Source organism: Ceratotherium simum, chromosome 29, assembly GCF_057802395.1.
Source record: "Ceratotherium simum simum isolate JZ-2026a chromosome 29, ASM5780239v1, whole genome shotgun sequence".
Lineage (NCBI taxonomy): Eukaryota > Metazoa > Chordata > Mammalia > Perissodactyla > Rhinocerotidae > Ceratotherium > Ceratotherium simum.
The window spans coordinates 11127527-11144409 of record NC_141928.1 but is presented as its reverse complement, the minus strand read 5'-3'; the positions used below and the strand labels follow the sequence as shown (position 1 = coordinate 11144409).

At 36.6% G+C, this 16883-nt stretch overlaps 1 protein-coding gene across 3 annotated transcripts in view; it reads right to left on the bottom strand.

Moving 5' to 3' along the window:
• The window catches only part of SCAI (suppressor of cancer cell invasion), a 136305-nt gene that overhangs the window by 9835 nt on the left and 109587 nt on the right, over window positions 1–16883 (bottom strand). For all 3 annotated transcript variants that reach the window (XM_087419094.1, XM_004423444.3, XM_087419095.1), the window contains 3 exons: window positions 12559–12631; window positions 8982–9155; window positions 8679–8779 (listed from right to left, as the gene is read on the bottom strand). In XM_087419094.1, coding sequence (XP_087275220.1) covers window positions 8679–8779; window positions 8982–9155; window positions 12559–12631 — 348 coding nt within the window. The remainder of the gene's footprint in view (window positions 1–8678; window positions 8780–8981; window positions 9156–12558; window positions 12632–16883) is intronic.

Sequence of the window (16883 nt, the reverse complement as noted above, 5' to 3'; positions counted from 1 at the left end):
GCAGTGGAATTAAAACGAGAGAAAAGACATAAGAAGCACTGAAAAGGTCAAATTAATGGGCCTTGGCAACTAATTATAGGAGAGGGAGGTGTCAAAGATGACTGTAAGATTTCAGGAATGGATGACTTCAGAGAAGAGTTGGAAGCTACTGAGACAAAAAGAGAAGTAAAGAGATAATCTGAGATAATCTGAGGACAGTATAAACCTTCAAGTTTTGGGTATATTTTATTTGAGGTAATAGGGTAATACAAATAGAACTGCCCCACAACCACAATTTGAAAAATCAGGGCTGTATCTCAGAACACAAGTTTGAGCAGTATATGTAAACACTGATATAATCTGCATGGAGATAAACATTCAAGTCATGAAAATAAATGAGATTTCTAAGAATATTGGTAAATAAAGTGAAAAAAAGAGTCCCTAAAAAGGGAGACAAAAGATTGGGGGGAAAAAAGGACAGAGAAGGAATAACAAAAGAAAAAAGAAAAAAAAAATTGTAATTACATGGAAGCAAAAGAAGGAGACAACTTCAAGAACCAGGTAATTCTCATTTGGAAATTCTTCTTCATTTGGTAATGTCTATAGACTATAATTTTGCGCACATTTAAAATTTCCTGAAGAAATAAGTTACTACCTTTCTATGCATCTAACATGACAGCTCATATATTCAAATGTCATTTCTTTCTCTCTTATGCCTGTGAGCCTCACGCATTACAAAGACCAGATTTTTCTTTACCACACTAAATACTATGAGAACTGACAAAAATGAAATGTTCAAAAACCTGAAGAAAAAAAAAAAGGAAGAAAACAAGAACTACTGGGGCACTACTGTAAGCTGAACAATTCTCTCGGCTCCCACAGGGCTGGGAGATGTCTGAGTTCTGACCAAACACCTCCCGGAGTGGAGAATATTTGTTCAAACAGGGAACATAGGAAAGAGACCCCAGAAGAACCATGCCTCTTAGTATTAGGCCAAAATAAGCCTATATCTGCATGCTAATGCTACTCTAAATCCACCCCTAAAAAGCTTAAAAACAGGCCATGAAAAGGTCAAAGAGATGCACAAGCAATTTAACTCCTGCCAGAACAAAGTCCAATACTCGTTAAAGAAAGATAACAAAACCCAGAATCCACTATCATAAAATTCACAAAGCCCACAATCTAACAGAAAATTACTAGACATGAGACCCCCTAACCAGTAGGAAAAACAATAAAAACAAACCTATAAAGGATAGAAAATACATAGTATTAGCAGGTGAGGACTTCAGCTATTACATATACATTCAAGAGCACAAAGGAAAACATAAATATAATAAGGAGAGAAATGGAAAACATTAAAAGAAACAAATAGAACTTCTAGAGATGAGAAAAATGTAATCTCTGAAGTGACAACCTAGATGCGATTAATAGCATATTAGACACTGCAGAAGAAAACATCATGAACTTGAAGACACGGCAATAGAAACTGAAACATGAAGAGAAAAAAAGACTTAAAACTGAAGAGCACATCAGTGACGTGGAGGACAATATTAGGTTGTCTAACATATATGAAACTGATGTCTCAGCAAGAGAGAAAGGGAGGAGGGGAAGAAAAAATATTTGAAGAAATAATGGCTGAAAATATTCTAAAATATTTTAAAACTATAACCATAGGTCCAAGATGCTCAATGAACCCCAAGTAGGAAAAAAACAACAAAGAAAACCCTATCAAGGCACATCATAATCAAATTATAGAAAACCAATATAAAGAGAAAATCTTAAAAACAGCCAGAGGAGGGGCCGGCCTGGTGGTTCAGTGGTTAAGTGCGCGCACTCCACTGCGGTGGCCCGGGGTTCGCTGGTTCGGATCCCGGGCACGCACCGACGCACTGCTTGTCAAGCCATGCTGTGGTGGTGTCCCATATAAAGTAGAGGAAGATGGGCATGGATGTTAGCCCAGGGCCAGTCTTCCTCAGCAAAAAGAGGAGGATTGGCAGATGTTAGCTCAGGGCCGATCTTCCCCCCAAAAAAAAAAACAGCCAGAGGAAAATGAAAAGACATTACATATTGCAATAATTAACAGAACAAGTATGCAGAAAATCAGTAAGGATATAAAGAACTTGAACAACATTATAGACAAACATGATCTAACAGACATATTTTATAGAACTCTTCATCCAACAGCAGCAGCAAATACATTCATTTCAAGAGTCCATAGAACATTAACCATGATAGACCACATTCTGGATGATAAAGCAAGTCTCAATAAATTTAAAAGACCTCAAGCCAAAGTATATTATCTGACCTCAAGGGAATTAAATTAGAAATTAATAAGATAAAGATATCTTGAAAATTCCCAAATATTTAGATATGTTAAACAATATATTTTAAATAACTCATAGTTCAAAAAAACAAATCAGAGTGAAATAAAGAGTATTTCAGATAAATAAGTAATGAGAGAATTCACCACCACCAGATTAGCACTATAAGAAATGATAAAGGAAATTCTGTACTAAGAAAAATAATACCAGATGGAAAATTAAATCTATAGAAAGAAAGAAAGAGTACCAGAAATGGTAAAAAGATAACATTTTCCTCCTCATTTAAAATTTTTTAAAAAAGATAATTGACTCTTTAATGCTATGATAACCACCAAGTATCGAACAGTATATATCCTATGTAAAAGTCAAATATATGACAATAATAGTAGAGAGAAGGGGAAGGAGAAAATCAAAGTATATTGTTGCAAGACAATTATATTAAATGTGAAGTCATATTAAAAAAGTAAAGCAAGAGATATAGCATAAATAAATAGTGTTTTAAATTAAAACTCTAAAACAAAATAAAACCTCAATTAATTCAAATGAAGATGAAGGCAAGGGAGAAAGGAAAAAGGTACAAACCATAGCCAGGACAAACAGAAAACAAATAATACTATATTTAAATCAAACTATATTAAAAATTACATTTAATATAAACATAATTTAAAACTAAAAATGTCAAGTAAAAGGTAGAGATGGTCAAACTAGATTAAAAAAAGCAGGACTGAATAACTAATGCTGTTGAAAAGAAATCCACTTTAAATATTAAGACAGACATAGGTTAAAAGTAAGAGGATGAAAAGAGATTTGCCATGCAAATACAAACCAGAAGAAAACAGGTTTGGTTAAATTGGTTACATCAATATTGAACAAACTGGATTGCAGATCAAGGAATACTGCCATGCATAATGACAGACATTTCATAATGATGAATGAGCAATTTCAAGAAGACATAACATCTCTAAGTATGTATGAACTCAATAACAGCTTCAGAATGCTCAAAGAAAAAACACAACTGTAATAAGAAACTAACCAATTCACAATTATAATTAGAGGTTTAGATACTCCTCTGTCAGGGATAGAACAAGCAGGCAGAAAATCATTAAGAAACAGAAGACTTCAAGAACACTGTTTAAAAATAGTTCAACATCAAATTGAACAAACTGACATTTATACATCACTCCATATAATAAAAGCAGAACACACATTCTTTTCAAGAGCAGAGAGAACCTTTACCAAGATAATTCATGTGCTGGGTCATAAAACAAATCTCAATAAATTTGAAAGTACTGAACTCAGAGAACTAAAGCAGTGCTTAAAAGGTAAGTACTTGTATTAGAAGAGGAAAAAAGTTTTAGATCTAAGCTTAAAAATATAGAAATTAAAAGAGCAAATTAAAATCAAAGTAATTAAAAAGAAGAAAAACAACAATGTACTAATGGAAATAAACAGAAAAGAGACAAACAGTAGAAAATCAGTGAAAGCAAAAACTGTTTATCTGGAAAGATCATTAAGATTAATAAGCCGTTAGCTAGGCTGAAAAAGAAAAAAAAATGAAACATTATAAATATGAAGCATGAAAGATCACTAAAGAGCCTACAGGAATTAAAAGGATAATGGAATACTATGAACAATTTTTGGCAATAAATTAGACAAACAACTTGCAAGACACAAATGATCAAAATTGACTAAGAAGAAACAGAAAACATGAACACACTTTGAAATTGAATTCACAATTTAAAACCTTCCAAAAAAGAAAACCCCCAGTCCAGATAGATTCACTGATTAACTCTATCAACTGCTCAAGGAAGAAATAATACCAATCCTAAAGAAATTCTTTAAGAAACAGAAGAGAATGAAACACATCCCAATTCAATTTATGAGGTCAGCATTACCCTGATAACAAAACTACATAAAGACATTTACAAGAAAACTAAATACCATAATCATTCATAAAAACAGATGCAAAAATCCATAATGAAATATCAGCAAACTGAAACCAGTAATGTAAAAGGATAGTAAATGATCACAAAATGTGTTTAACCCAGATATATAAGGTTGACTTACAATGAGAAAATCAATGTTATTCACCATGTTAACAGAATTAATATGTATCAGATCAATTAATGTAGAAAAAAAGTATTTGACAATCTTCCATACCCATTTCTGATAAAAACTCAGCAGATTAGGAACAGAAGGGAGCTCAGTCAACCTGAAAAAGGGATCTATGAAATATCAACAATTAACATCATAATTTAATGTGAAAGACTAAATATTTTTCCCTTAAAACCAAGAACAAGGCAAGGACATCCATTCTCACTACTCTATTCAACATTTTACTGGAAGACCTGCCTTGAAATAAAGCACAAAAAAACAATAAAAGGCACACAAATTGGAAAGAAAGAAGTAAAACTGTTTTTGTTTGAAGATGACATGATTATGTACTAGAAAACCTTAAAGAAGGTATAAAAAAAGCTAACGGAACTAATACTTCAATTTAGCAAGACTGCAGGATATAAGGTCAATTTAAAAAACAGCACTGTTTCTACATATTAGCAACAAACAATTGGAAAATGAAATAAAAAATACAATTCTACTTAGAAAGCATCTCAAACCTTAAAATACTTTGTAATAAATTTAATAAGATACATGTAAGACCTGTATGATGAGAACCACAAAATGCTGCTGAAAGAAACTACAGGAGACCTAAATAAATGGGGAGATATACCATATTCATTGATCGGAAGACTCAATATTATTAAAATACAACTCTCCACAGACTGATCACATAGATTAAATGCAATATTGGGCCGGTCCCACGGCTTAGTGGTTAAGTGCGCGCGCTCCGCTACTGGCGGCCCAGGTTCGGATCCCGGGCGCGCACCGATGCACTGCTTGTTCGGCCATGCTGAGGCCGCGTCCCACATACAGCAGCTAGAAGGATGTGCAACTATGACATACAACTATCTACTGGGGCTTTGGGGAAAAAAAAAGGGAGGAGGATTGGCAATAGATGTTGGCTCAGAGCCGGTCTTCCTCAAGAAAAAGAGGAGGATTAGCACGGATGTTAGCTCAGGGCTGATCTTCCTCACACACAAAAAATAAATAAATAAATAAATAAATGCAATATCAATCAAAATGTGGATATGCTAAAATCCACATAGATATGCAAAGGACCTAGAACACCCAAAACACTTAAATTTTCAGGGGGGACTCACGCTACAGGATTTCAAGACTTACTATAAAGCTACAACAATCAAGGCAGTAGAGTGTTAGAGAAAAATGCCAGAGGTCAATGGAACAAAATTTAGAGTCCGGAAATATCCCTATATATACATGGCTGACTGATTTTCAAAAAAGTTACCAAAGTAACTCAATGAGAAAAGGATAATCTTTTCAACAAATGATACCAGAACAATTTCATATCCATATGGAAAAAAAAAACACTTTAATCTTTACCCCACACTGTAAACAAAAATTAACTCAAAATAGATCATAGACCTAAATGTACAAGCTAAAACTATAAAACTCCTAGAAGAAAACATAGAAGAAAATCTTTGTGACTTTGGGATAGGCAAAGATTTCTTAGATAAAACACAAACCACAAAAGAAAACAATTGTTTGGTTGAAACTTCATCAAAATTTTAAAAATTTAGTCTTTAGGGCCGGCTCCGTGGCTTGGCGGTTAAGTGCGCGCGCTCTGATGCTGGCGGCCCGGGTTCGGATCCCGGGAGCGCCCCGAGGCACCACTTCTCCGTCCAACGTGAGGCCGAGTCCCACGTACAGCACTAGAAGGATGTGAACCTATGACATACAACTATCTACTGGGGCTTTGGGGGGAAAAAACTGAATAAATAAAATCTTAAAAAAAAAAAAATAAATAAAAATAAAAATAAAAATTTAGTCTTTAAAAGCCACTGTTAAGCAAACAAAAAGGCAAGCCACAGCATGTGATAAAATATAGCTAATAAGCACATAAAAAGATGTCCAATAGCATTATTCACCAGTGAAATGCAAATTGAAACTACAATGAGATACCACTATAAATCCACCAGAATGGTTAAAATTTGGAAGACTGACAACACCAAATGTTGGCAAGGATGTAGAGAAATGTTCATATATTCTTACTGGGAATATAAAATGATACAATGACTTGGAGAAAAAGTCTGGCAGTTTCTTATAAAACTAAACACATACCTGCTTTATGACCAAGAAAATTCAAAATATATGTCTGTACAAAGACTAGTACAACGTTTACAGCCGCTTTATTTCTGACAGTCAAAAATTTAAAACTGCCCAGGTGTTCTTCAAAAGGAGAAGACCTAAATAAACTGTGGTATATTCAGACAATGAAATACTACTTAGGAATAAAAAGGAATGAGCTACTTATACATGAAACAACATGGATGAATCTCAAGAACAATATGCTTGGTCAAAATTTTACACAAAAGAAACCATACTGTATAATTCAAGTTTATGAATAAGTGGAACTAATCAGTAGTGATAATAATAAAAAGGGCGTTGTCTCTGGGGTAATGGGTAGTGGACTGACTGGAAAGGGGTGTGGAGAGAATTTTCTGAAATGATGCTCTGCTGTATATTTGACTGGGGTTTGAGTTACACAGGTGTATGTATTTGGCAAAACTCATCTAATGGTACACGTCAGTTTTGTGCATTTCACTGTATGTAAATTTTACATTAAAAAAAGAAGTAAATATATATATATAAAATTTCAGTTATTTATATGCATGATGAAGTGTTGAGGGGTAAAGTCTACTGATGCCCACAATTTACTTCAAAATGCATCAAAAAATGGGACGAATTGATGAATGGAAAGAGGGATGGATAAATGGACAAAATGTGAGAGAGCAAATACACCAAAATGTTAACTGCAGAATCTAGATAGTGTGTATACAGGTACACACTGTATAATTAACGTTTTAAAATTACAATAATAAAATACTATATTTTAAAACTAAAACTTACAAAAGACTTTTAAAAATGTTCAGGCATATTTGAAAAAGAACCAAATGTTACCTACAGAATTAAAAAATATAATGGCTAAATTTTTTTTTTTTTTTTTGTGAGTAAGGATCAGCCTTGAGCTAACATCCATGCCAATCCTCCTCTTTTTGCTGAGGAAGACTGGCTCTGAGCTGACATCTATTGCCAATCCTCCTCCTTTTTTCTCCCCAAAACCCCAATAGATAGTTGTATGTCATAGTTGCATGTCCTTCTAGTTGCTGTATGTGGGACGCGGCCTCAGCATGGCCAGAGAAGCGCTGCGCTGGTGCGTGCCCGGGATCCGAACCCGGGCCGCCAGCAGCGGAGCACGCGCACTTAACCGCTAAGCCACGGGGCTGGCCCCTAATGGCTAAAATTTTTAAAACCTCAATGAACAGTGTTACGAATACATGAGTACACAGAAAGAAACCAGCTACTTAAGAGCAAAACAGACAAGGGACTTGAACACACTCTTCACAAGAAACACAGAATAACAGGTATGAAACGTTGCTCAACCTCAATAGTAATCCCAGAAATGAAAATTAAAACCACAGTGAGCTACTACTTTACACCCACCAGATTCACAGGAAACATAAAGTATGACTGAAACAAGTGTGACAAAGATTAGAGCACTAGCACCTCTTACACACTGCTGGTGTGAGTGTAAAGTGATACAACCACTTTGCAAAACAGTCTGGCGTTACCTAGTAAAGTTGAATATGGCTCCATCCTCTGACCTCACAATTCCACTATTAGGTACACTCCCCACAGAAAACTTTATATATGTGTACCAGGAAACTGAAAGAAGATTCCACAGTACATCATTTATAATAATACAAAAATGGAAACAACCCAAATGTCCATTATCAGTAGTATGGATGAGTAATTTGTGATATATAGTCAAACAACAGAATCCTATATAGCAGTGAAAATGAATGAATGAAAGCTACAGTCAGTCATCAACACGGCTCAATCTCAGGAATGTAATAGGGAGTAAAAAAAGCAAGTTGCAGAACAATACATACAATAAGGATCCATCAATATGTTGTGTAGGAATACAAATACATGTGACAAAACTATAAAGAAAAGAAAATGATAATTATAAAATTCAGGATTTTAGTTTCATTTGAGAGGGAGACAGGATCAGGGAAGACCCACAGAAGGGCTTCAAAGGTAACGAAAATGTTTTACTTCTTAAGCTGGGTTGTAGGTACTCAGATTTGCCTTATATTGTTCATCTTTATACCTTACATTTCAATTTGTGAATATTATTTTGGATCTATTCAGGCTTTATTTAATACAGGTAAAATACAATACATGATTCTTAAATACTAAAAATGGTACAATTGGTCCTTAATAACATTCTTTGCCTACCCGAAAAATCTTGTGCATCCTCATGGTGGCTGAACAAAAGATAAATCTTGTGAGAAGCAAGCGGAGAAATTCATCTCCAAAAAACTGGAGAAATGCCTGATCTGCAAAGAGGAGAAAGGTGACAGTAAAGGGACACTTAAATGGAAAATACATCTCAAAGGGGAAGAAAAGTTCAGGAAAACCTTCTCAACGTTGCTGCCTTCAACAAGTACCTTTAAAAATTCAAACACTTTAAACAATTTTAAGCCAGTTTAAATCATTACAGTACGTTCTGTTAATTGTGGAGTTAGATTAGTAGGGTACCTATTGAACGTGAATGGGTCAGTAGCTGGGCAATGTCGCGGTTGATTTTTCGAAGATATTCTTGACACTTTTCCCACAGGCCTCTACGCATGCTTGACAATCCAGAGACAAATAGGAAGGCCATTAGAGGATTGTTCAAAAAGAGAGTGAAGAGGCTACCTCGTTGAGATTGATCTGTAATAACAAACATGTTATATATATATATATATATAAAAATAACACTTTTCCAAAAGATAAGAGATGCATTTGAGGAATATCTTAATATGCTGATAATGTATAAAATTAAAGCTATATCATTAAATCATAATTCAACAAAGTAAATTTTGCATGGAACTACAAAAACATATACCAGGTACGTTGCTTTCTGCTGAATGAGCTTAAGATAGAGCCTAGTAAACTTGAGAGAAATGGAAAACAAACACATTCCTTTGCCTTTTCCCCTCTAACTTACAAATTTCATTCAAATATGGCAAGTGCTGGATCATGAGCTGACAAGTACTAGAACCGCCAATCTTTTTCATTCTCCTTTGTTAGTTGCTCTTTCTCTGCCTATGCCTTAAATACCAACATGTTCTTTCTTTGGCCCTACACATTGCTGACCTCACCTACTACCATAACTTTGGTTATCCTTCATATGCCTACTGATTCCCAGTTCTCTAGTTGTAGCCTAGACTGAGCTCCTTAGGTCTGGAACTTTGCTGTCCTACGGTAGCTGCTGGACACTTAAAATGTGACTGGTCCAAATTGAGACACACTGTGAAGTGTAAAAAACATATGGGATTTCAAAGCTTCAGTACAAAAAGATATATTGTTAACTTTAATTTCACCTATTTCACCTATTTCTACTTTTTTTCAATGTGGCTACTAGAAAACTTAAAATTACATATGTGACTCCCATTGTATTTCTATTGGACAGAGTTGCTCTAGACTACCATATTCAACCTAACTCTCAAAGGTAACCTCAACCTCAACAGGTCAAAAATTGAAAGGAAATTCTTTCCCCTTTTGTTCTTTCACAAATCTGCTTTTTATCCAGTACCGTCATTTTTACCAGCACCTCAGCTAGAAACCTGGAGTCCATACCTGCCTCCTTCTTCTCCCTTGTTCCCTCACATCCAGTCCATCACCAAGTCCTGTTGGTTCTCTTGACGGAGTATCTTTTGAAGCCAGCTAACTAGCCACTGTCCCGGCTCTGGCCACCACCATCTGCCTATTTCCATCAATGCTCCTCTCCGATTCATTCTTCACAAGGTTACGTGAATGCTCTTTCACGCTACTCCTCTGTTCAAAATCTTTTGATGGCACACCATTTTCCCCCATTTAAATCTCTTAACAAATCTTAAAAGGTTTTTCATAATTCAGTCACACAATCCCAAACTCCACCCTTTAACTAGCAGGAACTACTTTAATTTTTCTAAATGTTCCATAACCTCTCTCATCTCGGGGCTCACACGCTCTCTCTCTGCTAGAACACTCTTGTTCAACCCTTCCCCATCCCCATCTAATTCTACATACCCTCCAACTCCACTTCAGACATCATTTCACCCACTCTCTTCACCCTCAAGGGCTGGTTAGGAGTTCCTCTGATGTGTGCTTCCTCCTATGAAACACTAATAGCACCTACAGTAATTGCCTTTTGGGCTGTCTTATCTTTACTGGACATTTGGCTCTTGTGAGAAATATAACTGTGTTTGTCTGGTCAGAGTGTTATCTCCAGTGCCTAGCACAGTACTTGACAAATAAATGTTGAGTAAATGTTTGTTGAATGAATGAATTAACTCTTGGTTAAAGAGAGAACTGTAGACTTTATTTTTTATTTATTTATTTTTTGTGAGGAAGATCAGCCCTGAGCTAACATCCGTTGCCAATCCTCCTCTTTTTGCTGAGGAAGACCGGCCCTGGGCTAACATCCATGCCCATCTTCCTTTACTTTATATGGGACGCCGCCACAGCATGGCTTGACAAGCGGTGCCTTGGTCCACAACCGGGATCCGAACCTGCAAACCCAGGGCCACCAAACGCGAACTTAACCACTACGCCACCAGGCTGGCCCCAGAACTGTAGACTTTAGATACCAGAGGTACAGGAACTGAATTTAACATTCCAAATACTTAGGTATCTGCTAGTTTTGTGCCCAAACAGGGCACATTTAAGGGATTAGAGGTCTAAGCTTTATAGCACAAAAATAGGGTACTGAACTAAAAAATGTTAAGGACATATTACAACTAAGCATATTAATAACGATGTCAGCACACATTGGATATTTACTATATACCCAGAATTATTTAATGAGGTAGGTACTACTATTATCTCCACTTGATAGGAAAGAAACTGAGGCACAAAATGGCTGAGTAACTTCCCAAGGTCACACAACTAGTAAGTGGTTGAGTTTGGATTTAAATCCAATCAGTGTGCCTCTAGAGTCTGTTTTTTTACCCTTTACACAATAAAGCCTTGGTATTAACCCATTAGACAATGCAGTTTTAAATAAAGCTGCATCTTGATAGGACAAATGGATAACAAAAAGTACTCTCAGTTAATTGGAAGGGGTTCCATTTCTCCAGAAATGATAAGAAACAGGTTAACAAAGTCGTCAAAGCAGGAGAATTTTACCGTTGTTTGAAGGTAAGTTCTATCCCTTGGTAATTTGACTTCTGGAAACATGAACATAATATTTCTACATGTTTTTCCCTATTAAATAGCAGAACTTACCTTAAAACAACGGTGAAAAGTCTCCAGCTTCTCTCAGGCATTCAAACGCTGACCATCACTTCCTGTGTCAAACTATGTCAGCGGACGGGACTTCTGGCTGGGAAGTAGCAGTAAAATGCCATCTCCCACAGAGAGACACCGCACTATTCACAGTCAGGGAGATAGTGAAACAGTGACAAGGACGGCCAAGACAGTGGCAACGTTTGTTTAGTATTTCACCTAGCCTAATGACTGCGAGTTAGAATCGGGTTTTATGTGTTGCTTGCTTATTAAGGACATATTATTCAAGACAAAAAGTCTTTCATTTCTCGGCCATCTGAGAAATGGCCCAAACACTGACCTGTCTCTCTGGCCCACTGAGAAGAGGTTCTTTTATTTAAAAAATACGAGGTAACAAAGTGAACAAAAGAAATCCTTTCAGTTGTGCCAGTTAGGTTATCTAACTCTTAGGTACAGGCTGAGACGTTTTCTAGACCAGAAATCTTTTGCTCTTAAAAGATGGCTAAAGTCTGTAACCAAAGATACAGGAAATCATGCTACACGGATGAAGACAAGCACACCAAAACAAACATCTGCAAAACACATTAGAAAATTCATGAATTGTGAGTTCCCCAACAGTGAAGGACTAAAACCACTCCTTTCTCAGGGATGATTTATTATTTCTTTTAGAATTATCTCAAGGCCCAAAGGTAGCAGATTAAACAAGTCTGTTTGTTGGCAAGACTTCTAGGTTTATTTCAGATTGACACGTGCCACATTAAACACTATAAATCCACATGTGATCATTATGGGTGGGAGAGACAAAGATCAGCATTATTCAAAAGGTAGACAGCGTTTATTTACAACCTACAACAGGTGAACATACCTTGTAAAGCTTTTGGATATGCTGTAGGAGAAAGCAAGCAGACTAGTGGCTGTCCAAATAAGTTTGTGAAATTCTGTAATATATAAGAGTTTAAAACTTTCATTAAAGATTTGACCAAAGACAGTCACTCAGTAATTTCCCAAAGCACATCATTAGTGTATAGATTGGGCCCTTTTACTCATAAGCAGATGCAGAAACATCTGCAACAGCTGAAGAGACTGCCATTCATATATAACTACCATGCAAAACAGACTTTCTTAAAATAGTGAAGTTTACCAAGTGAACTACTGATGTTTTAAATGAAGTTTACCAAGTGAACTACTGATGTTTTAAATAAAGGCATTTACATGGTTGTAGCATTACAAGGAGAGGTCATCTGGCTATCTACCAAGAGCCACCCCACTGGGCAACATACACTAGTATTTACAGGGGTGAATTTTCCAAGATCTAGGATCTGGCTCTCAGTCTCACAGGCTCTAGAACCTGACTTACTTGTACGTGAAGACTGGATCCATCTCTCATTGTGGATCATATTAACTGCTCACATAGAGTGATGTATAAATCTAAAATGTCAATGCATTCCTTTACAGTGAGAATTAAACTAACACTCAAACTAGAATACCCTTTGCATGATTAAGGATCTCGTTTCCCTAAATGCAGATCTACACAGGAAGTAAAAATCACAGACTGCTAGGGGCCGGACCGTAGTGGTTAAGTTTGCAAGCTCCACTTCGGCGGCCCAAGGTTTTCAGGTTTGGATCTCCGGCGCGGACCTACACACCACTCATCGAGCCAAGCTGTGGCAGACGGGCTGTGGCATTCCACATATGAAGTAGAGGAAGATGGGGACAGATGTTAGCCCAGGGCCAATCTTCCTCAGCAAAAAAAGGAGGATTGGCAATGGAGGTTAGCTCAGGGCTAATTTTCCTCACCAAAAAAAAAAAAAAATCATAAACTGGCAAAACAATAAGAAAGATAAAACTCCCAAGAGTAAACTTAATAAGAAGTGAATAAAAGCAAAAATAACTTACAAACACTCCTGAATGATAAAAATGAAGAGTTGAACAAACAGAAAAACATACTATATTCTTAGAGAGGAACCCATTCTAAAGATTTCATTACATCAGTTTATTAAACTTTAAACCAACCTTAATAAAAATGACCACGGATTTTTTCCTGCAACTGAAAAAAATAATTCTCAAGTTCATATGGAAAAAGAAGATTAGCCAGGAAAACTCTGAAAAAGAAGAGCAAAGAAGGGGAACTAGACTCATCAGATATTAAAACAGACTTTAAAGCCTCAGTGATTGGGGCCGGCCCGGTGGTGCAAGCAGTTAAGTGTGCGTGCTCCGCTGCGGCAGCCTGGGGTTCGCCGGTTCGGATCCCAGGCGCGCACCGACGCACTGCTTGGCAAGCCATGCTGTGGAGGCGTCCCATATAAAGTGGAGAAAGATGGGCATGGATGTTAGCCCAGGGCCAGTCTTCCTCAGCAGAAAAAGAGGAGGATTGGCAGATGTTAGCACAGGGCTGGTCTCCTCACACACAAAAAATAAAATAAAGCCTCAGTGATTAAAAATGTGTGGCACTGAAGAGGCAGAAGATCAATGGAACAGAATCAAGAGTCCAGAATTAGACCCCAAAACAGACAGGACTTGAGTATATATGCTAAGATGACAGTTCAAATTGGTGGGAAAGACTGGATAGCAATATAGGAAAAAATGTTGGCTCTATACCTCACACCATTCACTAGGATAAATTCCCAATACATCAAAGATTTAAATGTAAAAAATTAAACAATAAACGTGCCAAAAGAAAATAAGGGTTATTTTTGTAACCTAGGAGATCTTCCTAACTATTACGATTAGGATTAATAAACCCAGTTACACAAAACAAAGGCTTATGCATAGTAAAATATAGCATAAACTAAATCAAAAGCCGAATGATGAACTGAGGAGAATACTTGCAACTCACATTACAAAGGATTAATCTCCTTAATACAGAAACAGATTCTCCAAATTCATAAGAAAAAGACCACTGACCCAATAGAAAAATGGATGAAAGATAACAAGGAATTCACAGAAAAGGGAATACAACTGGCTCAAATACATGAAAAGATGCTCAACCTTACTGACAATACGAGAAATAAAATCAGCTACACTAAAATACCATTTTTAACCTATCAGTTTAGCAAAATTTCCAAAAGTTTGAGTATATACACTATTGGCAAATATATGGGGAAACAAACACTCATATATATAGGGGGTAGGAATATACACTGGTACAAACTCTTTAGAAGACATTTTTGCAGTATCTAGTAAATCCAAATGCATATTCCATTAACACAACAATTCCACAACTAGGAATTTACCCCACAGATATACTCTCAAACCTGTGAAATACCATAAGTCCAAAGTTACTCCTTTTGCATTTTTAGTAACAGTAAAGGACTGGAAACAATCAATGATCAGCAATAAGGGATTAGTAGAATAAATTATGGCACAGCCATACAATGGAATACTATGCAGCTTTAAAAAAAAAGAACGAAGAAGTTATTTATGAATGGATATGGAAAGATCTCCAACATTTCTTATTAAGTGAAAAAAAGTAAGATACAGAACAGTGTGCACAGCATGTTTCTACCATTTATCTAGCTAAGAAGACTAAAGACTATATATTTGTTTTGGCCTTTTTTTTTTTTTTTTTTTTTTTTAAAGATTTTATTTATTTATTTTTTTCCCCCCAAAGCCCAGTAGATAGTTGTATGTCATAGCTGCACATCCTTCTAGTTGTTGTATGTGGGATGCGGTCTCAGCATGGCCGGAGAAGCAGTGCGTCAGTGCACGCCCGGGATCCGAACCTGGGCCGCCAGCAGCGGAGCACGCGCACTTAACCGCTAAGCCATGGGGCCGGCCCCTGTTTTGGCTTTTATATGCATTTAAAAAAAATTTCTAGAAGGATAAACAAGAAACAGACAACAGTGATTACCTACATGGAGAGATAGTAACTGAGTGAATTAGGATTGGGAGGGATGAAGAGATTTCACAATATGCCTTTTTGAAATTTTTGAAAATAATAATCAATATAAAAAAATTAAACAAATAATTAAGATAAATTAGAAATTTCTTGTAATCAAAACAAAAGGAGTAAGTTGAACGCTATTAAGGAGCATTGTTCCAATAAGGCAGCTTGAGGCATTCTTCCACATTGTAGAGATGCCTTCTGGATCCTTGGCCACGATGCTCTTGCTCTCAGATAGTGCTAACATGGACACTGCTGTTCTTTACGTCCCAAGGTCTCCCTTTTCTTTGCTTTCCTTGTTGATCAACCTGTCTTCCGATTTTTTTTTTTTTTTTTTTAAATACTGTGTAGAAAGAGTTAGCATAACAGGCCTGTTACCCTTTGAAAGACCTGCTTACAAGGTTGGCCCTTGGCTGGCTTCTGGAAACAGATTTGGGGAGGGTTCCCACCATTAGCAGAACTGATAAGAGTGGCTCACGTCGCCTAGACTGTGCAAACAAGATGGTTTATGCTGAACACCTGCTCCAGCTTTCCTTCCAGGAGAGCGGCATTTTGGTTCATGCCAGGCAGAGGGTGTCTACATGACCAGTCCCCAATAAAAGCCCTAGGCACGGAGTCCCTAGTGAGCTTCCCTGGCAGATATTTCACCCGTGTCCCCCTTGTTGCTGGGAGAATTAAGCACATCCTGTGTGGCTTCACCGGGAGAGGACTCTTGGAAGTTTGCACCTGCTCTTCTCTGGACTTCATCCCATGTGCCTTTTTCCCTTGCTGATTTTGCTCTGTATCCTTTTACTGTAATAAATCTTAGTAGTAAATATGACTATATGCTGAGAACCATGAGTCCTCCTACTGAATCACTGAACCTGGGGGTGACCGTGGGGACCTCTGATTCCCCTCTATCAGATTATATTTAAATTTTAGGCCTGAGAAATGGTTTCTTAAAGGATGTTTCACATGTCTCTATTCTGACCCATTCAGTAATTAATTTTGTAGTTTAACTTCCATAGGATAATCTTATTTTTGTTATTTGCAAGTTTTTGGAAATGTCTCATAATTGCCCCCATATGTGGATTATATGATTCAATGCTATTACATTTAAGAAAAATTATGGCAAATGTATGTAAATGGAACATATGTCGAAGAAATTTTAACTTGTTATAGCTCATGTGTAAGAGTTATTGATTTTTATATATTCTTTTTTTTTTTTTTTAAAGATTTTATTTATTTATTTTTCCCCCCAAAGCCCCAGTAGATAGTTGTGTGTCATAGCTGCACATCCTTCTAGTTGCTGTATGTGGGACACGGCC